The sequence below is a fragment of the Crocodylus siamensis genome, chromosome 2 (assembly GCF_052110815.1).
Source record: "Crocodylus siamensis isolate JL-2025a chromosome 2, ASM5211081v1, whole genome shotgun sequence".
NCBI lineage: Eukaryota > Metazoa > Chordata > Crocodylia > Crocodylidae > Crocodylus > Crocodylus siamensis.
In genome coordinates, this window is record NC_143396.1 from 81,516,083 (window position 1) to 81,539,885 (window position 23,803).

The 23,803-nt window shown below is 42.4% G+C and overlaps 1 protein-coding gene across 1 annotated transcript in view; it reads left to right on the plus strand.

Annotated features, from left to right (window-relative positions):
- Positions 1–23,803, plus strand: part of SPOCK3 (SPARC (osteonectin), cwcv and kazal like domains proteoglycan 3) — a 513,922-nt gene that overhangs the window by 488,342 nt on the left and 1,777 nt on the right. Inside the window, exons 8-10 of the mRNA XM_090036237.1 lie at positions 4,750–4,971; positions 17,187–17,249; positions 22,490–22,630. Coding sequence (XP_089892363.1) covers positions 4,750–4,971; positions 17,187–17,249; positions 22,490–22,630 — 426 coding nt within the window. The remainder of the gene's footprint in view (positions 1–4,749; positions 4,972–17,186; positions 17,250–22,489; positions 22,631–23,803) is intronic.

Sequence of the window (23,803 nt, forward strand, 5' to 3'; positions counted from 1 at the left end):
GCCCTGTTGTCTCCTGATCATACCAGTGACCCTCCTCTGGACCCTCTCCATGCTGTCGACATCCCTCTTGAAGTGTGGTGCCCAGAACTGGACGCAGTACTCCAGCTGCGGCCTGACCAGTGCCGCATAGAGGGGGAGGATCACCTCCTTGGACCTGCTCGAGATGCATCTGTGGATGCATGCCAAGGTGCGGTTGGCCTTCCTTACTTCCCCACACTGCCGGACCATGTTCATCTTGGAGTCAATGATGACCCCCAGATCCCTTTCCGCCTCTGTGCTGACAAGAGGGGAGTTCCCTAACCTGTAGGTGTGGTGCCGGTTGTTCCTCCCGAGGTGCATCACCTTGCACTTGTCTGTGTTGAAACCCATCCTATTCTCATCTGCCCACCCTTGTAACCTGTCTAGGTCTGACTGTAGCCTGTTGCATCCTTCCAATGTGCCCATGTCCCCCCACATCTTAGTGTCATCAGCAGATTTGAACAGGGTGCTTTTTACCCCCTTGTCCACATCGCTGATGAAGATGTTGAACAGTGCGGGCCTGAGGACCGAGCCCTGCGGAACCCACTGCCCACGTCCTTCCAGGGTGAGAAGGACCCATCCACTACCACTCTCTGGGTGTGGCCCTCCAGCCAGTTGGCGACCCATTTGACTGTGTGGGTGTCTACACCACAGCCCCCCAGTTTCTTAATGAGAACAGGGTGAGAGACAGTTGTCTTCTGGTAGGGGCTGGGAGATTGCTCCCTGCCCCCAGGAGCTGCCTACTGCCAGAGCAGGCTCTACCATCGTGGTCACAGACTGGGGGCTTAGAGATCCTTGCTGCTGGGATAAGGAGGCATTGTCCCCACTTAGGCTCCAGTGGCAAAGCCCACACTGGCAGCAGGCAGCTCCCAGGGGCAGGCAGCAATCTCCTGCCCTCTGCTGCCCAGCTGACCAGAAACAAATTTTCTCCCAGTTGGATATCTACACATGCCATACCACATAGTAATTACTCCCAAGTAAATTTGTTATCTGTATTTACAGGTAGCAAATTTATTTGCAATTATAGCAAATTACAGCGTAGTAAGCATCTGAATGCGTAGAAAGGGATGACGCTTACTGTGCAGGAATTTGCTCTGATTTCAAGTTTTCATGTAGATGTACCTGCTGTGTGGCATAGAGATATAGAATCCAGCTTTAAATTAACAAATATGAGTACTGTACCTGGATAACCAAAAGAATGTAGTCTATTTTTAGCTTAGCAAAATGAAGGATGAGCACCAGAACTATTTAAACTAAAGGATAAGTTTGGCAAAAGAACAACTGGGTATTATCTGGCCATGAACACATGTATCCTGGACCTTAGAAGGTGGTTTTTAGCAATGACTTCAGTGATGGTTTAGGATTGTCTTCCAATAGAAGTCTAGGGGCAAGGTACTCAAGCACTTTTAAAACAGAGCTTGGTCAGTTTCTAAAAGTGATTATATGATGCTGTTGCCTGAAATACCAAGAATGAGAGTCAATGGCTGACATGTGGTTCTTTCTAGTTCTATTTTTTTATTTAATTTTGCCAAATCTTGCTATAATATACAATATTGTGATAGTTAAAATTTAGATCAGTCTTGTTTCTCAGATTTTGAACAAGCACAATTTTGTTAGTCAATTTTCTTCTGTTGAAATGTTTGTAAAGCCTGAATTAATTCTTATGTCTCCTTTCCTAAAATCCATAATATCATAAAACGTCGTTTTAGAGTATATTTCAACATTTAACTCTATCTCTCTGAAGAAACAGAGTAAAACATATTTCTTTGTGCTAAATGTACTTCTTAAAAGTTATACAAAAAATACCTCATCTTTGCTGCTTTCATCTTGAACAATTTAGTCAGTTCCCTCATGTCCAATTTAATTAATCTCTTTCTAAATTCCACTCATACCCAGAATAAACTTAATAAGTTAGGATGCACTGGGAACTCACCAATATAGCCCCATTTTATAGCCCTTCACAGAAGAAGCAAGAAAAATTTTGAAGAATAGGAATCTAGAATTGGATCAAATGGCAAGCTGATGTGAGATGTAATCAAGAAGGAATGATGAAGGAACTCTGTAGGAAGAAAGTTCAGTCTAAGCCTGCATATGATTTATACAGTATGTTTCTTTCAATGCAGTGTGTGAGCTGGTGTCTTTAAGAGGGGATTCAAAAGCCAGTTAATGGAAAGCAAATGAAGTACAATTAAATGGGTTTATTTCCTCTTGGCCAGTTGAGGAATGTAATGAGAGTTTGTAGTCTGAGATTTACTGAAATGGAACCTGGAAGCTAGTGATGTGTATATAATAAATTTTCAAATTTTCATCCATGTTCAAATTTTTGCCCTTCTAGCATTTCATTCAAAAACTAATATAAAAAATCCAATTAATAAAGCAATCCATCCTCCAGCAAACCATCTCCCAAGACACCCTCATCTTGGAGTCCTCTCTCCTGCCATTTCCCTAGACTTCCAGCTTCCTCCTTTAATATGTTTTGGCAGTGTTAACTTTTGTGGTGGAAAGAAATGAAGTTTTTACTTGCAGTAGATATCAGTATTGTAGGTCTGAAATTCTTCATGTGACTCCAGAAATATGATTCTTTTCATTTGTGTTCTCTCTGGAATTTCTTTGTATTGTGTCAATACAGTTAGGAGGAGGTAGAAAGTGCACCACACTAGTGTCTTAATAAATTGTAGAGGTAATCCTGAATCCACATTTTACATTCAGGATCATACTATACTAGAACAAGACATTTTCAGCAAATAGAACCTTAGAGTTTAGCCAAATCTCTGAAGTAACTCTACCAGGAGAAATAACTTGTTAATTCTTATCAAGTATTATGGATGCTACAAGAAGTCTTTCAAAATATGAAATTGACCTGCCACTGACTGCAGTTTTCTTCTTGGCCCTTATACCCTGTCCTGTTCCGGAAAAGATCCTCTAAGAGAGTATTGATTTATGTTTTCAAGATTGGCACCAGTGTTGCATTTTACCAGAAACAAACGCTGTGTCACAATTGATTAGGGCCAGAATGTACCAGCAGAGCCATGCTATCCATTACTGATTTTTGTTGTTATAATGACATTAGTGAGTATTTGATTTTGGCCACATTTTTTATATGGCCGAGTTGTGCCATTCCCTGAAACATCCATAACTTAAGATCTAAGCATATGTACACATTTGAGCTTCGTTTTTTTTGGCTAAAAATGGATAAAAGTAGTCAAATCTGTAGGAGTTGTGAGCAGTTTATTGGAATTTCAGGTTCAGATATCTTTGATCAATTAACTTGCGTTTTTCAGGACTCAAATATTTTATCAACTTTCTTCTGTACAGAAAACCAAACGCATGTATTATTTGAGATTTTTGTAGATGAGATTTGTTTATATTTTAACTATATCAAGAGGTTATAATATTTTTTTTTTTAGTCAAAGAAAAGCACATTGCTATGCTAACAGTGAAAGGAGGGTTACCAAGTTTGATACCTTTAAATCACTGAATCTAATGTTACATAAATAAATGTTCTATTGCTTGTCCTAGCAGCAGTCATTTGTGGAATAACTAAAATGACTGCCACCGTATTCACAAATTACTTTCATACCAGAGGCATAGCAAGCTCCTTTTGGTGCCTGGGACAGGAGGTGGGGTACTGCAGGGATGATGGGGCCAGAGGCATAGTTGGTAGGGTTTGTGCCCTGAGAAACTACAGGCCAACTAGTGTGAAAGACCCAGGGGGTGAAACCAGGATGGTTCTGAGGCCCCTGCAGCTAAGAAAAAAAGGTGTCACTGCTAAATGCCATGCTGAACAAATAATTAAAGTCCCTAATTTAGCAGGGGGACACCCTTCTCCCCCATCTTCATTCATTGCTCTTTTTTCCTTCATCATTTAACTGCCTTGACCCTGTATTATTGCCTGGATCCTGGTCCCACTCCATGCAGTGAAGACTGTAGCTGTCAGAGTAGCAGCATTGTTGTATCTATTCCAACACCTGAGGCTAGTCCCTCACTTACCTACCCCCAGTTACACTACTGCCTCACACAGATTGCCCCTAAAAGAAAATGGTGGAGGCAACAAAAGTTCACATTAGTAGCTATGTTGCTGCTCATAAATTCATGTTTTGGTCTGCTCAGGCCTGCCACAGATGCTATCTGTAAACTGTCTGCAGCCCTAGTTAAAGAATGTGGTTGGTCCAGGGACTTGAAAGGGAAAAATGATTGTGTGAGAGGGAGAAATAAGTTGCTTGTTCTTTTAAAGTGGTCTTTTCATGCAGACTATAGATAAGGTGTAATATTTTTTAGTGTACCTAAGGCTGAGAGTCACAAACCTTAAGAGTGTTGAGTATATATTACAGAAAGCAACCACTGGGCTGCAGAGTGTCATATGGAAATTACTCATATTTTACTGGTTCTGTGAGCATCACAAACCACTGGAGCTATGTTCCTCTGATTTATTATGTCACTAAAGTCCCTCAAGAGAATTACTTTCCTGAAAACCACCATAGATCATTTGTTATTCTACAGAATGTGTGTCATACGTATCACATTTGGAAAGAAAGCTCTTATGTTTTAAATGTGTTAAGGCGGGTGGTGAGATTAATTCTTTAGCAGCTGAATTATTGATTTCTTTTAAATACAGTTTGTATATTCTTTATATACAGCTTTATGTACTGTATCCAGAACACAGCACTCCCTTTCCTGGCCTGAGCTATATCTTTCACTGATATCCAATTACTTTCTATTTTTGCCTCTTAGGATTTGATACCAGCATTTTGCCAATTTGCAAGGACTCCCTTGGCTGGATGTTTAACAGGCTTGATACGAACTATGACCTGCTGTTGGACCAGTCAGAGCTTGGAAGCATTTACCTTGACAAGAATGAACAGTGCACCAAGGCATTCTTCAATTCTTGTGACACATACAAGGACAGTTTGATATCTAACAATGAGTGGTGCTACTGCTTCCAGAGACAGCAAGGTAAAAGATGAGAATAACCTGCAGATGCAGATGACTGACCTGATTGTAGTGTGTTATCATTTTTGCACATGTTAAAAAGGTTATAGTGAACTACAAGTTCTTAAATGCTTATCTTAGGAATTTGTCTTAAGGTTTTGAACTACTGTGAATACACAGTGAAAAGAAAGTAAAAAACAAGCTGCACTGAAAATGTTGCCATACATCCCAGACATGCTAAATAAAATGTAAAATCACAATTAATGCTTTTATAGCAGCATTGCTTCTCCACCCAACCTCCAGCAGACACTTAGAGAAAAGAGGAACCAAAATGAAAGAACAAAATTATCAGCATTAATCCTCCCTCTATCTGTTTTGCCCACATTATAAAATAAACATTTTATTGCTCTGCTGTGGCATTTTAATGTTCTGTTTTGTGAGCCTATTAAAATAACTGAATCAACTGCAACATCCTGCAAAATGTTATTTTCATTCATTTGACACTATAGCCATTGATTTTTAGGACCTAGCTGAAACATTTTGTTGAGTTCTTGAAATTATTTAGAAAAAAACAAGTTAATAATATCTATAGGCAGTTCATTTCTGAACTATCCACTAATGAAAATTAAATCAACAATAAAAAACACTTTTATAGCTATGTAATATCTTCCATAAGTTATTAAATCAAATTAATTTTAATAAGGTTTTAAAAAAATCCTCACCATTGGCTATTGGCTGAGGCTGGACAGAAATTTATATATTTATATTCAGCTTCTTATTCAGCAGATGATTTAGAGGGGAAAAAAATCAGGTCTCCGACTCCCACTGGCTGTGTCTACAAATCGCTGTAACAAAAACCTTGGTGACATAACTCATTACTATGAAGGCATAGCATTGGCAGGCACAAGGTGTAATGCCAACACTACTGCGCAGTAGCATTGGAAATGACCCATGCGGCACCAGGACTGCACAGTAACAGTCGTTACTGTGCAGTCATTTAGTGTTTTCTTAAGCAATTACTATATAATTGTGGAGTAACAACTGCACAGTCCAGCGCACATGTAAATGCACCCACTGAGTGGCTGTGTCTATACAAGACACTTTACTATGCTGTAGACTAACCTAACCATCTACACATGCAGGCGCTTAGTATGCAGTAAATTAGTCTACTGTGCACTAAATTTACTACCCACATATGGAGTAATGTTACCTCCCAGTAAAGCCAAATAGCATTAATTGCACATGAAACGCGCCCAGTTAATCTTTAAGAATTGAGAATTAAATTGGCCCTTGGTACCAACTTAGAAAACTAAGGTAAGTCTGTTTTGTGTCCCTGATGCTCCCCTGGAAGTCTGCTTTCAAACACTCCCTGCCCTGCCCATTCACTATCACTTACATACACCAAATCCAGTAATGTAATGATGTAGCAGTTTTGGGGGTTTCTGCTACAGCTGTTCTCAGCATCTCTGTTGGGATGCCGCTAAAGCATCTTGACAGCCACATTTCTAACTTTAGAACATGCAAGCAGAGGCAGTAAGTAGGCAAGATATGTTCAAAACTTACCTTCCCAAGGAGCTCTGAGGATGCAAAACCAATGTATCTTAATCTTATCAGTGTCTCTTTCAAACCCTCACATTTGAATTTAAAAAGCCCCAGTTCTTTTTACATGATTGAGCTAACTGTCCTCTTGTTTGCTTAAAATCTGCTGTCAGATATCAACTCAAAAATCAAACTTGATAAAAATCAAGTTTTCATCTTTCAAGAAATCTTATTTACTTTGAAATAGGACTGTCTTTTCAGTTGCAATTTTAGAAGTATTCTGCTGCTAGAACCACTGGCCATGTCTACATATGCGCTTAACTTCAGAGTACAATAATTAGGTGCAGAGTAAAGCATCACCATGTACACATGCAATGGTATTAGGCTTCAGTAAACTAATTAATGCTGCTATAACATAGTACTGTCGGGTACAGTACTATCATACAGCAGGGTAATTAATTGCAGTTAAATACCTGTGTAGATGCTGACCATGGGCATAAATTGCAACCAGTCAGCCAGCCAGCAGGGGGTCAGACTCCTGCCTGCTGCCTAGACACAGCTACACACTTGCAGTACTCTGCTCATATCCCAGCCAGCCCCTCTGCAACCTGATGCTGGCACCTGGAGTCCAGGACTGACCCCCGTTCCTCCTTGGCCATTGTGTAAACTGCTCTGCCCCAACTCAAAGTGCTGCTGTCCCAGGCAGCCGTGAATACGGTGCCCAGGAGTAGTTTACTCCAAACTGCTCCAGAATTTGTTGCTTCAAATGAATTGCACATGTAGATAGAATCATACGGCTGGAAGGGACCCCAGAGGATCATCAGGTCCAGTCCTCTGCATGAGCGGGAAAGACAGCTGGGGTCAGACAACCCCAGACACACCCACGGAGTGCCAAATTTGTGTTTATGTTTAAAGTAAACATAATCTCCATAAAAGAATGAAAAGTTTCTCAGAAGAGATCATTCTACCAGATAATGTGACGGGGCTTTCTTACCCAATTATTGGGAAAGGTGCAGCCATGCTGCAGCACATAAGATGAATCTTACCATTGGTTAGGAGTCATTGTGGGCCAGTGTTGTTGCCAGTTTCATACAGTGTATGTATGATGTACAATTTATATTTCACCTGGGTTATGCAAATAGCACTTCCCTAGATTAGTTTCAATATATTTTTCCCCCAGATAAAGCTGAATCTTTAAAATATATGCTTAGGAAACATTTGCTTAGGACTCACCCAGGAAATGATCAAATGTCACTTAGTCATACAGATAAAAACATTAACAATTTAGATAAGTCTGCCAGCTCTCTTCCTCACCACAGAACCCAGCCATTACAACATTGTTTTCTCCCCTGCTGGTTTTTCCATACTGTTCCTTGCTTATGATACCTTCAAAAGGTCCTGATTTAAAAGAAATTAGGTTGCTAGTGATACCCACAGATTTGCTTTCTCTGTAGTGAAGTTTTCTTCAAAACACCTAACAAATGAAATCGTAGTTCCAGCAAATCTTTCACCAGTAAAACACTTCCAAGCACTCCCACCCTCTATGAACATTAAATCTGATGAAAACACTTACCTTCTCTTCACTTTCCCCAAGTACAGTATGAGATGAGAGTTGTCACCTATCTGCTATTAGTCATTTAACCATTATATTATTCAAAAGTCTTCTCTTCCTATAGTATGAACAAGTCACAGAAACATCAGTAATTTTTTATTTTTATGAAAATTTGGTTATTTATTGGTGTTCCTTTATGTATTATTGGATTGCACAATCTAAATATATAACTGTCTTAAATGAGATATTTATAGCGATAGTATTACTAGCTAGAGAAGACTTGTTTGCCTCCCTATAATATTAATAAAGTATGCTTGCATTAATAAAAAGCTTGTATGTACATAGCCAGCACTTTATGCATGATTCTGTTGTTGTTTTCTGAGAAGTTTTACTACTCTCAAGTATCATATACAGATGTTGATAACTGCTCTCAGTAGTTGTATTGGCTGTGTTCAAAGTAAATACAAGAATGCAAGCCAGATAACATACCATGAGCCTATACATTTTTAAAGATAAGTAATTGTTTCTAAACCTACTATCAGACCAAAATCCTCCTCCTTTGTCTTGGTCTTGTAATGCAAGACTGGAAGTATTCTTCAAGTTCTGAGAGCATCTTTTATCTTTAAAGGGAGTGGTAATGAAAAGTAGGTGTAACTGGCCCCCCAGTTGGTCACTGCACATCATCCCTACCTAATTATAAGTTCTGCCTTCTAAAATAGTCCAGTCATTTCCTTCTTCAGCAAGAAAGGAACTCCGCAGCAGTTGTTCCTTACTAACATGTCCCAACTCTTCTCAAGATCTCGGTATTTGACAGATTTTTCCTCAGTCTCTGTGCTGTTTCCAGTCCATTTGGTTTAGTATTTCTGAAATACTTGTCCAAGACTCTTCAGTGGATTTCCGTGGTACTTCAGTTCCCAAATTTGATCAACATTTTCTTTTTTGTCTCTGTTCTTTGGCCTCTGTTTCCCTCCATGTGCAGGCAACATTTTATGTAAATGTGTTTATCTAAGTGCCTGCCTTAAGCAGTAAAGCACTCCATTTCTACCATAATGTTACAGTGCTCACCTGAATGCTGAGGCACTACTAGTCTTTTCATTTTGGCAGATTAGATTGTTTTAATTTTCTGGGGCTAAGGGATCATTGCAGAAGAGGTACTAGCACTAGATTGCCAGGAGCAAGGTGCTATCTTTCCAAATTATGTAAGAAGCAACACCGTCTATTGCTGCTTACCACAGCCGATACTGCCCTTGATGCCTCGCTGCCCTCTCTTGTTTTTCAGGATTTAGTATCGAACAAGGATTCAAGTATCTTCAGTGGCTTCAAATTTAGCCTATTGAACAGAAGAGTGACAAAAGCCTAAGATTTGTACTTGCTTTGTCATCTTCCTGAGATGCATTTGCTTAGACACAGTTATAACTGGCACTGAAGAAGTGTATTATACCACTACAAGCTGTCACTGAAATAGCTGAGGAGACTGCTTTAAGTTTCATGTGATGTTGATCCAGAGTGCTTCACATGGTTAACCTGTGAAGTTGACATATTGGTTAGACAAGAACATGAAGAAATAAATTTCCCTGCCACTGCTGCCCACAGTTACACTGCCCCAGACCCCCCAAAAGTACAAAAGGGTGGCCTAACCAACAAAACATCCTGGGCCTGCAACACAGAAGCTGAGGGCATCTACCTGATACTACACTTGAAGTCACTGATAATATTGTCTTAGTCATTGGGTAAAGTGGATAATCTATATCCACCCACAGCAGGAAATGAGCCAGCAGTTCCTTGAAGATCACCAAATTCCCCCTCCCCTCTACTCTCTCAGCATCTGGCAGCAGAGAGGGTCAGGGAACTAAAAAATAAAAAATCCTAGTCTTCTGTGTGGCTCCCTTAAAGTCCCAAATACAAGCTTTGAATCATCCTTCTCTCTTTGTTGGCAGGGGTAGCACTCTTGACACAGTTGGATGTTATACCTCAAGAGTCAGTACTCCAGACGTAAGAAGCTTTGGCTCAGTAGCTGTCTCTTGCACTGAAGGTCTTATCACAACTCATACCACTGTCTTATGAAGTATATTCTCCAATAGAACTAGCACATGACTGTCCTCTCACCTAGGCAACTCCAGCCACTTGAGTAAGGGCTGTCTATGGATCAGGAGGGTGTAGTCTGATATCTGGACTTAGGCAAACAGAAAGACTTATCTTGTGCCAAATTCCTTTCCACTTGAGAAGAACACGAGCACAGTGACCATAAATGAGGAAGATTCTTTCAACTTTTCCTCAGTTTTTACTGAAATTGTGCAAGGCCACTGCTAGGAAGTGGCAAAATCAGCCAAGGTATCACACTGAGTGGGTTTTGTCTCCCACTCAGTCAAAGGAACTGATTGAAGATAAAGAGGATAAACCTTTTTAATGAGTCAGGGTGGCATGAGCTCAAGTTCTGTCTTGCTGTCACTCCTTTTTGGGACCAAAAGCTTTAACTGCTAAGAGAGTTCTGGCAGTCTTGTGCTCTGGTAGTGAAAATCTTGCAAGATCCTCTTCAAAGATATACTTTATGTCAGTACGTTTTATGTGCTGCAGTCTTTCCTATTGATTCATGTTATTTCATTTTCTAATTACACATTTTATGGTTATAAGCAGTAAGGATGATTTAGACTCCATGGGTAATTTTTAAACTGCCCTGATCAACTTTGGTATTTGTAGTTTTATGTCTAATTTAAGGGACTTTATTTTTTTTATTTTTCCATCTATCAAGTGTGTTCCCATTCAGTGCATTCCTCCTCTTTGGAAGTTTCTGTTATGCTTTAGATACTTGCTGTGTTAGTGGAGACCACTAAATACAGAAACCCTAGAAATAATGATCCCTTTCTAGATGTCAGAGGGTGCGTCTGCACAATCCGCCCACTGTGCAGTTGTTACTTATTGCAAATACTAAATGACTTGCAATAAGTAACAAGCTTATGCAAGTACTAAATGACTGCACAGCTACTGGTGTTATTGTGCAGTGCCATCACCACGCAGTTTTTGCCTGGCACTACTGTGCAGTAGCAACTAGCTACTGCACAGAAGCTTGTTACTACTGCACAGTGTTGTCATTGCACAGTTAGTGCCCAGCAATGCAATGGCGTGGTAACATCTCATGTAGACACAACCAGAGAGAGACAATACATAAAAGACTATTGTTCAAACCTGTATGAAATATGAAGGATAGCAATAGTTGAAGTTCACTGCTAAGAACTAATAACCAGAATAACCATGAATGATAGAAAGATGCTGAATCTCTCCTGCAAGGTGTTGAGGAACTTCAGTTTCCATCAAACACTTATAACCAAAAACAACCAAAAAGGAATATATTTGGTTTATATATAAAAGTCTTCATTGACTGTTTCTGTAAACCAGGAGTATCAAACTTCCCCACCCCCTGAGTCAGATTCAGGTGTGGAGGAAGCAGACTAGTTCACTAGTCGAGTAAGCAGTGACAGTGGCAGGTGTGGGCTTAGTGTAATTGTCTTTTGTCCCCTGCTATGGATACATATTGCAAACAGGGCTCCATGAGCTGGACTTTGGCAGCAGGTCCCACTGTCACTTGCCTCACTGCAAAATTACCAGCCCCTCATTGAGACCCATGGGCCACATAACACAGCTCCATGGGCATGGCCAGATGAGCGTGCACATGCCTCTTGCCGCATCTCAACCCCCGTTGAGATGCGGCAAGAGGCACATACAGGAGTAAAAAAACAGTTCCTGCACTGCAGATTTGCAGTGCAGGGGCAAAATTAGACCCCTGGATATCCATGAGTCAAAAAATACCCTGGGGGAAAAAAGTGGGGAGGGCATAGTCTGGGACCATGGCCTGAGGCAACCAGAGGCTCGGTCCTTCACAGAGATGCTCTGGTAGCCAGCCAGAGCATCTCTATGGCTGGTCCTTGCCCTAGTGCTGAAGCACACTGCCTACCCATGCAAGGCAGGCAGCGGTGCAAGCTGCAGGGACCTGGACCCAGCTTCATGCCAGGTAAGTGAGAAGGGGTGGAGGAGGGGGGGAGGGGACCTTGGTGGGGGGCCTGCCTGGACCCAACCCCCATTCATTCCTCCCACCCCCATCTGTTCCCCCACTCCCTGCTCACACAGCCCCAGCCCCCCCCCCACACACACACACTCACTGGCAGTAGCAGCAGTGGTTGGGGCTGCTTGGGGCTTCATGGCATAGCCCCCGTGCTTGGGGACTGTGGGACTCAGCCCCAGCTACCTGACACCCCTGCTGCCACTATGCAGGTGCACCCAGCTCACCAAGGCGCCCCACACTGTCTCAGAGCTCCAGCCACTCGGGCTGAGCAGCACTAAGTCCCAGGTGACAGCTGCAGCACCCCTGAGCTTCCAGACAGCACAGGCACCCTGCCAAACCAGGCCGCAACTGCAGGATTTGGCAGCTGCAGCGTGAGTGCTAGACAGCCAAGGCTAAGCCCTGCTGCCACACGCCACATGGGGGAGTTGTGCCCTGCTGCTGCTGGTAAGCTACAGGCAGTGCCGGAGGCTGGAACTGTGTGGGGGACCAATGGGGGAGCGATCAGGAGGCTGGAGCCAAATCCCTGAATCATCTCCATTCCACTCCCCCATTTATCTCCAGCCTCCTGCTCATTCTCCTGCTTTTCTCCAGCCTCTGGAGGACTGAAGAAAGAGCAGGAGTGTGTGCAGGGGCTGGAGATGAGCAGGCAGCTGGAGACAAGCCCCTGGAGATGAGCTGGAGATGGTCTCTTACTGTCTTCAGCCTCCTGCTTGTTCCCCTGCTCATTTCCAGCCTCCCAAGGCTGGAGATGACCAGGAGGCTGGAGACAGCAGGGGAACATCTCCAGCTTGTCTCCAGGGGCTTGTCTCCAGCCTCCTGAGGCTGGAGATGAGCAGGGGAACAAGCAGGAGGCTGGAGACAGCAGGGGAACATCTCCAGCTACTCTCCAGGAGCCTCCTGTTCATTTCCCTGCTCATCTCCAGCCTCCTGCTCATTCCCCTGCTTGCCTCCTGCTCATGCTCCTCCTCATCTCCTGCTCCTTCCCCTGCTTGTCTCCTGCCTCCTGCTCCTTCCCCTGCTCGTCTCCTGCCTCCTGCTCATTGCCCTGCTCATCTTCTGCCTCCCAAGGCTGGAGACAAGCAGGGGAATGAGCAGGGGACTGGAGACAAGCAGAAGAACAAGCAGGGAGCTGGAGATGGAGGGTTTAGGGGGGGCTGTAACCCCTGAGGGGATGGGACCCTGCAGGCAGGGCAGTCCATGTACTATGGGGGGGCTTTGCCCTGTGGGGAGGCAGGGGACCCACCCCTCCTAAGCAATCCCCACACCCACAGTTCCCACAGAGCTACCCACACACTGACCCGCTTCCCCCCAACATCCCTCCACACCCCCTCACCCTCCTCCCCACCCCCCTCCTGTTAACTCCGCATCCCCCATCACATACCCACCATGTGATAAGAAAACCAAAACTAAACATTAAAATATAGATATTTAGGATTTATTTTATTATGATGCTAGAGACACTGGTAGGCTTCCAAATTGCTTTAACATTGTAAATATAGCAATAAAACATTGTCTATCTGATCAATGCCCCTCCCTCTTTCTCTCTAATTGTGGAAGAAAGTGGATTTTGGGGTATTTTAAAAAGTGAATTTTGGATGCTGCTTCAGCAGTCCATTTGGTACAAGGGGTAGCATCCCCAGATACTAATTGTCCGGGTCCCAGAAGCTCCTGTCTATTCATAACATTCAAATACCGTGGGCCCTAAGGCCCACCTGGCTGACTAGTATCCCCTATTGTATGGGTGCTAATGGGTGACTGCTACAACAAAATACTTGGGACAACAAAGGCAAAAAACAGGACAGGAGTGATGTAAGGGTCAAAACATGAAAATGAGTGTACCTGAGGGGGACACTGTGTAGAGCCACACCCACCAGTCCTAAAAGGCATCCAAGGAGCCAGTGGATGCTGCCCACTGGTACTCTGCCCAGAAATGTGTACAGGTGAGAGGAAAGCGGCCCCACAGTCTCTGGGTACCTTCCTGGCCAGACCCTCAAGTACAGGGCCCACTTGGCCAGGGCCAGGAGGAGGTTTACCAGGAGGTCCCAGGACTTGGTGGGGCTGCGGATGGGGTGACCAAAAACAAAAGGGTGGGGGGTGAACCCCAGAAGCTGCTGAAGGCAAGTAGCCCTGAGCCAGGGCAGGTTTTTATACTGCTGGGGCCAGCACAGGAGCTGGCTCTGAGCTCTAGCTCCCCCTGGCTGCAGATCCAGGTGGAACCAGGCAGAGTTATTTTGCTCCAAGTGGCACAATTTGCTCCACAACAAAGTGTATGCCTGGGCACATGTGCTAAGGCAAAAAGCCCCAGCTCAAATTTGCACCACTTCTATTTGAGCTGCTACAAGTACACGTGTTTGCATGTGTGGACGCACCCCATGACTCTAGTTAGGTTTACTAGCAGAGAACTTCAGCATTTGATCTACGAAAAATGCATCCCTTGAAATTTTTTTCTAGCATTAAGATTCCTGTGAACAGTACTTTATAAGTCTACTTTCAGGGACTTTAATCCCAAAAAGAATTGTTATACAGTCTGAATGAATTCCTGGCTAGCTGAAGTTGGTACCAATACAGTGGGTTTACACTTCTTTCTTTAATGAAGTCTTTTGTCTGTAACTTCTTAAAAGTTTTTATTAATGACATTCAAACTGTAAGGGTGATACCACTTCTTCTCTGTAACCAGTCATCATAGATTCCAGTTTGTATATATTCTGGTAAATTAGAATTCATGAATAATACAGATTAATTCTTGCCCTTGTACCAAACATGACTCTATACTGTTACTAAAAAATACTTCTTCACTGCCCAATAGGTAATTGGCACCCACATTAGGAGCCCATGGAATAACCTTCCCCATGTGAGAGGACTTCTGTAACAAAGCCCTACCTGCATCACTAGACCCTCACTTCTGCATTGTTTCCTGTGTAACAGGGGTGCACCCTGGGGTTTTCTGTGCCTATACTGAGATTCTTGAGTTCTTTCGTAGTCTGTTGACTATAGGATATCTAGTTCATACTCTATGGGAATTCTGGGGTGTGCATTATGGGTGTGTACAGAAGTTGCTTTCTTATCATTTAAAGTGCTTTATTGCCATGACTTAGTAGAAGTGCACAGCTTTACAGCACTTTAAAAATGGGCACAGCACTTTAAATTAACCCTTGGTAAATGAGGTATTAAATTTGAAGCACTGTATTTTACAGCACTTTAGCAACCTACAGCACTGTAAATAACTTCTGTTTCGCTGGTCAAATTTCCGACCATTGGAGAAGCCCTAGGAGGCTGCAGAGTGTCCCCTGCCTCCTAGCCTGAAAAGTTCAGGGAGGCTCAGAGATCGTCCTCCCCTCTCCCCCACAAACACTGCACTCCTGTCATGTTTAAAAGTAATGTAACTTTATAGTGCTGTAAAAAGTGCTCTAAATCTATAGCACTGTAAAACATGGACAGAACACTTCTGTATACAACCTAAAGTACTAACAGCACTGGAGTATTATTTTTCCCCATCCTAAGTGAAACGACACCTCTGCTGATTTTAAGTAGGGTATTGGCTAAAGGGATGGACATCAATTAATCATTTATTCCGCAACCTCTGTTGAGCTAAGACTTTATGCCACAAAGTGCCTCCTCTTTGAAAAGGGACACACTTTTCATTACTGATTCTGTAATGTAGACTCTAGTGTACAGCATACAAAGAAAACGTTTTTTGCACTTTTACCTTCTGACTCGCTGCACAGCAGCTTACGTTCATTCACATCCAGTTTTAGTTAAATACCTTCAGTACATTCAGCTTTTTAGAGAATATTTTTGTGGTTAGTTTGAAGTTTTTAAAGAAAAGAGCCTGATATTTAGGGAACTGAATTTGTATCTATACTTTTTACCTCAGAGTTCCCGATCCTAGTTTATTTTTCAGATTTATTTTTAAACTTCAATCATTAGTTTGTTGGTGTAGATAAAGGAAACTGCAGTGTCTTGAATTAATATATTAAATACAAAATCTCACAAATTTTAACAGAGAAACCGTAGTGCCACTACTAGTTCTGTTAATAATAGCGTTTTGCTTTGCTGACACTCATGCAGCTTTCAGCATCAGTACATCTGTGAAATGATTTAAAGGGCTGTTGGTGTCTCAATCAAATTTTGCCTTTTAATGACGTGTATGGCTCCCATTAGAACTAATAAAATTATCTACAATTGTATAATGCAAACATTCTTATCTTGTAGGGATTTAGTCTTACAAGAACATTTCCTACCATACACATCTGTTAGCTGTATTTACATTGTAGTTCCTTCAGTTTAAGCATTTAAAGCCAGCTTCAACTCACTGAAATCAGTCTTCCTATTGGTTTCCACAGAAGTTGCAGTGTGTTATTAGATGTTATATTGTACTGTTGCTTTAATATTATATTATTATACTGTTAATTTAAAATACATTGAGGAGACTATAAACAGCTAATGAAGGTTTTTTCCTTGAAACAGCTATAGCACATGAAAAAGCAGTTGAAATAAAGAGGTTTTCTCATATAATACTTGGCACATGACAATTTTGGCCATCTGTCAAACATGTCCTGTTTCATGATTGTCTAGAAATCTCCTATCTCTCTTTTTAATCAAAGCAGATGCACGTACTCATTTCCTAAGGCGAATAGATTCCAAAGTCTGGTACATGTTATAACACTCATTCTCAGGTGCAAGTGGCTGTAGATTTACAAAAGTAAGTCTACTTTCAAATTAAAAAGGAAGCGAGGATGTATTTGAGCACATGAAATGGGAAATATAAACATGACTTCCCCGCCCCCCAAAAATAAGGGCAAACGGGGCAAATATAAGTGTTTATAAGACTAGTGGTTTTCAACCTGTGTTCCATGGACCTTTGGGGGTCCACAGACTGTCTAGGTAGTCCACCAAAGATGACTATGATGACTGTGACACCTTAACCACCTTACCACCATGCCCAAATATGACGTTTGATGAAGGATAAATAGATTTCTTAAGACCAGATGTTAGGAGGATCTTCAAATATAACAAATCATGAAAACAGTCAATCAGGTTTCCTTCTTTTGATCTAGCGTAATCTCTTTAATATTTTTTATATCTTTTTAGACCCACCTTGCCAGACAGAACTCAGCAACATTCAGAAGCAGCAAGGGGGAAAGAAGCTCCTTGGTGAGTCATAGATCATTTTTTTGAAGGTTTTATTGCTTACATAAATAACCCTAGTGAAACAGCAACATAAAATCAATATTAATCCAACAAAGATAGACCACACTAAATTCCAGTAAGAAAATTTATGACGTTTTTGAAAGCTATTAAACTTAGTTTTATTACCTTACCTACCAAAAGATATTACATCTGTTTTATTACCCTAATACAATGTACATTTTTATAGTTATTAGGCAAAAAGGTAGTCCTAAGATAACATTTCTGCTGATAGTTTATCTGTAATGTTCTGCAAGTAATTGAAATCTTTGTGGGGAAAAATTCCATAATATACATGGAACTGCTGCACACATCACAACTGCTGTGTTTTCATAACTATTTAATAAAAAAAATCATTTTAGCCCTAGATGTCATTTTAAAAACTAGAACAAAAGACGCAACCAAAATAACTTGAGACAATGTTACTGATCAGAATGGTGATTTTAAATTTTACATACATTTTGTTATATTTGAAAATATTTTTTTTTATTTACAATTTGCTTAATCCATTTATTATTACCAAATTGTTTTGACATTTACAAATTACCTTGTTACAATTTATAGTGTCTTACAAACTGATTCTAGAACTTATTCTGTATGGAGCTCCTCTTGATAGTACTAGGGCTCTATACAGCTGCAGCAGATTATCTTCATGGAGCATGTGCGTATGTTTGCAGGAAATAGGGTTTAGTTTGCAAATCCATGAAATTAATTATTAGAAGTGCACCGATACATCAGTCCCATATCAGGTTGGCACCGATATAAGGAAATTTGACAAATCGGCAATGTCTTTTTTTGGCTGATGTAGCTGATAGTGTCATAGATAAATGCCCCATGCAGGTGCGCAGCCTGCAGGTGGCCAGGAGCACCGCCCAGCAGCATGGGAAGCAGCTGTGTCTGGTTTGTAAGTCTGTTCTGAGGGAAGGGGCATGTAGGGGGCTGATCGAGGCCCCAGCGGTGAGAGAGGGAGTGGGGCAGGGGCAAGTGCTGCACGGCTGGGACAGGACAAGAGATGGAGCGGTGTTTCCTCCAAAGGGTATGGGGAAGGGGTGGCTGCAGCTGCTGTGCACACCCCAGGAGGGCATGGGGGGTGTGCCCCCCAGATCTGTGCATGGGGTGGGGACAGGCTGCCGCTGAGGCTGGGACTGGAGCTGCGGCAGCCCTGGGCTCTTTCCAGTGGGGGGAGGGGGGGGGGTTGAGCCAGGCTGAACTCAGGGCAGGCGGCAGCAGCACTGGGAGGGGGGCTACAGTGAATTTTGGGGTGGTTGCAGCATCCCCCCATAACTCCCCTTGCAGCGCTACTGTCGCCCACCCCAAGCCCAGCCCCACCACCAAGAAAAGCTTGGTGCCCCACCAACAGCCCTCAGCGGCAGCCTGCCCTCGCCCCATGTGCAGATCTGGGGCACACATCCCCATGCCCTCCTGGGGTGCCTGCAGCAGTGGGAGCTGCCACTCCCTCCCTGAACTCCCTGGATGAGGTGTTCATGGCTCTTTCCCATGCCCTGCTCCAACTCTGCAGTGCCTGCCCCTGCCCCAGCCCCACTCCCTCCTTCACTGCTGGGGCCTCGATCTGCACCCCAATGCCGCTTCCCTCCCTCCTCACCCCTTCCTCCACAACAGACTTACCAGCTGGACCTGTTCTCCAAGCTGCCTGGCTGCATATTTGCAATCAGATCAGTATTGGCCAATATGACTTGTTAAAAATCTGCCATCAGTATTGGGCCTAAAAACGTCTATTGGTGCATCTCTATTAATTACTATATTATTGTGTTATGCAGCTTAACTTTGGAAGCTAAATAATTAGTTAGTGCATTCTAGTTCACTGAAACACTAATAACCTGAAATAGGGAATGGGGGAGACAAGAAGCCTCTGCCTGGTAGAGGCTTTTGCCTGGTGACCCCATAACTGTTTCCTAGTCCTCCTTTCCTGCATCTTACAGGGGAACGAGTTTTAGTTGGAACGTCCCCGCCACCATATTCAAGCTCAGGGACACTGATACAGAAGACACTGCTGCACTTTAATTAGAGCAACACTCAGAACCTGTCTAATTCAAGTGCTGCCCCCCCACACCCCTGGCGCACACGTAAAAGTGCTCTCCATTGTGAGGAGCTGCATGCTAGGGGGCTGTGCTGAGCTAATCCAACACACTGCAGCCATGTAGGGCCAGGGACTTGGGTGGAAGTTGTGCGTTATGGGGCCAGGCTGGGCTGGTCTGCGTGCTGCTGCCACATAGGGCGAGGGACTTGGCCAGCAGCCTGGGAATTGTGTGCTATGTGTCTGGGCCAGTCAAGCTCCACACGCTGCCACCATGTGCAGCTCCAAGGACCCCTACATACATTCCCCACACACACTCACACCCTCCCACGCCCCCACATACACATATGCACCCCACCATACCTACCAACAGCCTCCTCCACACCCTGCCACACCCCATACACATACCCACGACACACTGCACCCTGCCACCATACCCGTACCCCCCACACACACACCCTCACAGCCCTCCACATACACCTCCCCTTCTCCCACACAATATACAAAAGTAAGACTTTATTTTGAGCTATTATGCAATCGCCTCTATATACACTACTCAAACACACGTAAATCAGGACAACATTATTTTTTTAAATAAAATTAAAATATGTAGTAGTAGATGTTTGATTTATTTTTAGTGTATGATTTTTTTTTCTGGTTCCAAGATGGCACTGAAGGAGTACTTCTGGGGCAAGGGAAGGGACTTCCAGTGGCAAAGGTCAAAAGTTAGGGCCAGGGCTTCTGGTGACCAAGGGGTGGGGCTACCCTTGTGGCCCTCAACAGCTCACCAAAACTCATTAAGCGGCCCTCCAGCCAAAATAGTTGCCCTACCCCTGCTTCAGCTAAAGCTCATTCACCGAGCCTTAATTGAAAGCACCTCAGTGGCCTTTTTTAAACCTGCACTGCGTATAGACATGACACTGTGATGATGCTGGAGTGCTCGAATTAGAATATTCAATAAATTGAGTCTACTCCAACACATTCTAATTAGAATGCTTTGGAGCACATGTATGGGCACCCAACTGCCTTAACCACGCTTCCACTATGCTCCGGCACATGCCTAAATAGGGAGTGAAATTCTGGTCCCCTGAAGCCAAACTGTCATTATTTCTGTGTGGACAAGATTTAATCTAAGTTGTGACTGACATTATTTAGGATTATTTAGAACACAGTTTGACTGCAAGAGGAAGACACAGCTTGAAAAGAAACTTGCTTTTTAGTAGGCAGATAATTAATAGGAAAAAAAGAAGAAAAAAGCTACACTTTTTGGAGAACAGTTTCTTCCACATTTACTCTTTAAAGAGAGTGTCTGCTCCAAAAACTAAGTGTCCCTTTTTCCTTTACAGATATGGTCCCTGACATATGGTTGTTTTCCTGCTTCCATGCATGTATTTTTGCTTGTTTTATGAAGCCAAATATATTTTTTTCCTGTCTTTTACTCAAATCACTTTGGAGTCAACACAATTGCAGGAGAATATGATAAATTATATATTTTGTATCAATAAAAGAAAATCTTTGAGAAAATCTTGGAAGTCTCAGGTCCTCTGGCATGTTAAAATGCCTTCCACAATCTTTCTTTAGAACCAACGTAATTCCATTAATGAATCTTCACTTTGAAAGATGTCTCTATCATAGAGTTTAATAAAATGAATACTGACATTCAATATGGACTTTTGCTTTTACCTTAGCTTCAATACATTTTAGTTTTAAATAGATGTCTAGACTATGTAATATAAAAAGCACTCATGCATCAGTATAGGTGAGACTTGGAGCTAAATGAGATGGAGATGCATGCCTTGATCTCACCAGCCTCTTCATCTTTCTGTCAACAGCTCTTTCCTCTAATGGCCATTCATTAGGGCTTCATTATTGTCACATTCTCAAATATGGTAATAAAAAATGGATAGGTCCCTGAATAAACTGAAAAATACCAGAATGAATAAATGAATGACTAAATAAATAAATAAAGACTGATGAGCCTTTTCCTATTTGAGAGGAATGGATACACCTGCTATTCCACAAAATCTGGTCCTAATTATTCAGGAGATTTTTAAACTTTTATTGCACTTCACTTGTTGAATATCACATTTAGGCATCTGAGCTGTCCTTTCCCCTTTACATCAATCATGGATGTAGCAATCAGGTACTTAATTGCGACCTTCAGAGAGTCCTCTTTCCCAACTAAAGTACAGCAAGGAATAGATCTCAGGGCCTTCTTCAATCTTACTCTGTAAATTGAACAAATGTTAATCAGCTTAGTGTTGTTCGGCTTAGTGGAGCAGTCACATGGTAAGGTAAAAAACCTGTTCTGACTGTCCTTCTTCTGTACAGCTGTGACTTGCCATGAGCAGCTTGGTGAGCAGAGGCAGGACTAAGAACAGAAGTAACTCACTGCTCCCACCAGGCAAAGAGCAGGCCCACCACTATTTCAGTTGCACTGAGACCACAGGGACGCAGGGCACTCACTCACTCTGAGCTCCAAGGGGCCTGATCCTTTCTTCTCTGGAGCTCAGGTCATGCCTACCACCTGCACCATCCACACTGGGAGCAGAGCTGGTCCAGGAAGCAGCAGGAGGCACTGCAGCCACTGGGTACTTGGGGTCTGTGGTGTTTGCTCTGCCAGACGTCCCTGGGGGTAAGGCGCCATGCCTGGCCCTGCTGCACCTTGGCATCCCTGCTCACCCTGAGTCAGGAGGGGCCACTGCATTCTAGGATACTGGAGGACTTCAATTTGAATGGAATAGCTGTGGGAAGGGGCCACACGATAGAATAGGAACAAAATTAGGCAGATTGGAAATAATTCTGCCCTGGAAGGGTGTAACTATATGACAAATAACAATTCTTTAAGCTACTGAAAAAGGTGTTCATGTGCAGCCAGTCCAGGGGTTAAGAGCTCCAGAAGTCACCTAAACTTAACGTGGAAAAAGGCCCTCAGACAATCAGTAAGGAACTTTAAAGAACATAGAGAGTGGGAATGGTCATCCTTAGGGTCAGTCAAAGATAGCCTCATTATATTTGGTATCTTCCCTTCATCTCTAGAGTATGAACAAAGAGTTTGCATGTAAGACCCTTCATAGCTGAGCTTAATAATAGAATGTAAATAAACCAGGGAGGGGGGAGTTTTTGCATTTAGCATCTAGCATAATATAGAGCATTGGTTTACCTTGTACAGATAACTATTACATCCCATTATGTGATGAAGATGGGTACTACAAACCAAGTCAGTGTCATGGAAGTACAGGGCAGTGCTGGTGTGTTGACAGATATGGTAATGAGGTAACAGGATCCAGAACAACTGGTGCTGCTGAATGTGGTAAGTTGTAAAATTCTTCCTGTTTGTTAGAATAAGTTTCCTATTCCCTCTAAAATCAGTGACCTTACTTTTTAGTGCCAAATCCAAATTCACTTCTAAAATGTGCAAGTATCACTTGTACAGAGAATAGGTGGTAGACCCACCCACTTAGTCCAGTAATCCTAGTAGTCAGGGCACTATATCTAGCATCTAGATGAAATCAGGTTGTATATTCAGCATTCTGTTGAACTCAATTTGACAACTGTTTAATTAAAGCCTAGTTATCAGGAACTTGGTATAAATTTCTGAAGTACTTAAAAAGAAGTCTCCATGTATATCACTTCCTAATCCCCCTTAATCCCTGTACCTTTACTACTCCAAGCATCCCAAACCTGCCACCAGAATTCAAGGGTGCCAGTAACACTGTTTTTTAATAAAATATTTTGGGACCCTACAAGGGACTAACTGACTCTGAAATTCCCACAAGTCTCGTGCTGCTCCAATAGATATGTTTTCTGCTACTTATTGATTACAAGAAGCTTCTCAGGAGCCACTCCAGATACAAATAGGTTCTTCATCAAATCGGATGATTTCTCTAAATCCACTCAAAGCACCGACTAAGTGGACCTTGTCATATAATCATGTAAATGAATATAGCACTATTTGAGGATTAAATAGAAAAAGAAATTCTTGCTACATAAAACTAAAAAGACACACTGGCACAGATACATAGCTTAATAGAAAAGGTAAATAAAACATAGCTAGAACATGTCCTACTGCTTCAGACACCAAGTCCATGTTGTCCACTGTCCTCTCTCTGAAACTGGCCCACAGCAGGTACTTCAAAGTGAAGTGGAAGAACCCTGCAGTAGGCAGAAATTGGATAATCTGCCTCTCACATTACACTTTCTGATTTCTACTAAAGATTTGTTTAGGCCCTGAAACTGTATTTAGTCCTCCTTCCAAATTTTATCATCATTGATTAAAAGTCTAGATACCCTTCATACCTATATACATTTCCTATCTTTTTTTAACATTAATACATTTGTGGCCTGAATGACCTCCTGTGGCAGTAAGTTCCATACTCTAAATATGTTATGGGAAAAAATATTTCCTTTTATAGACAGCAGAAAAATATTGAGCCTTTATTCATTTATTTTTTACCTTATACTTAACTGTTTATTTTAAACAATT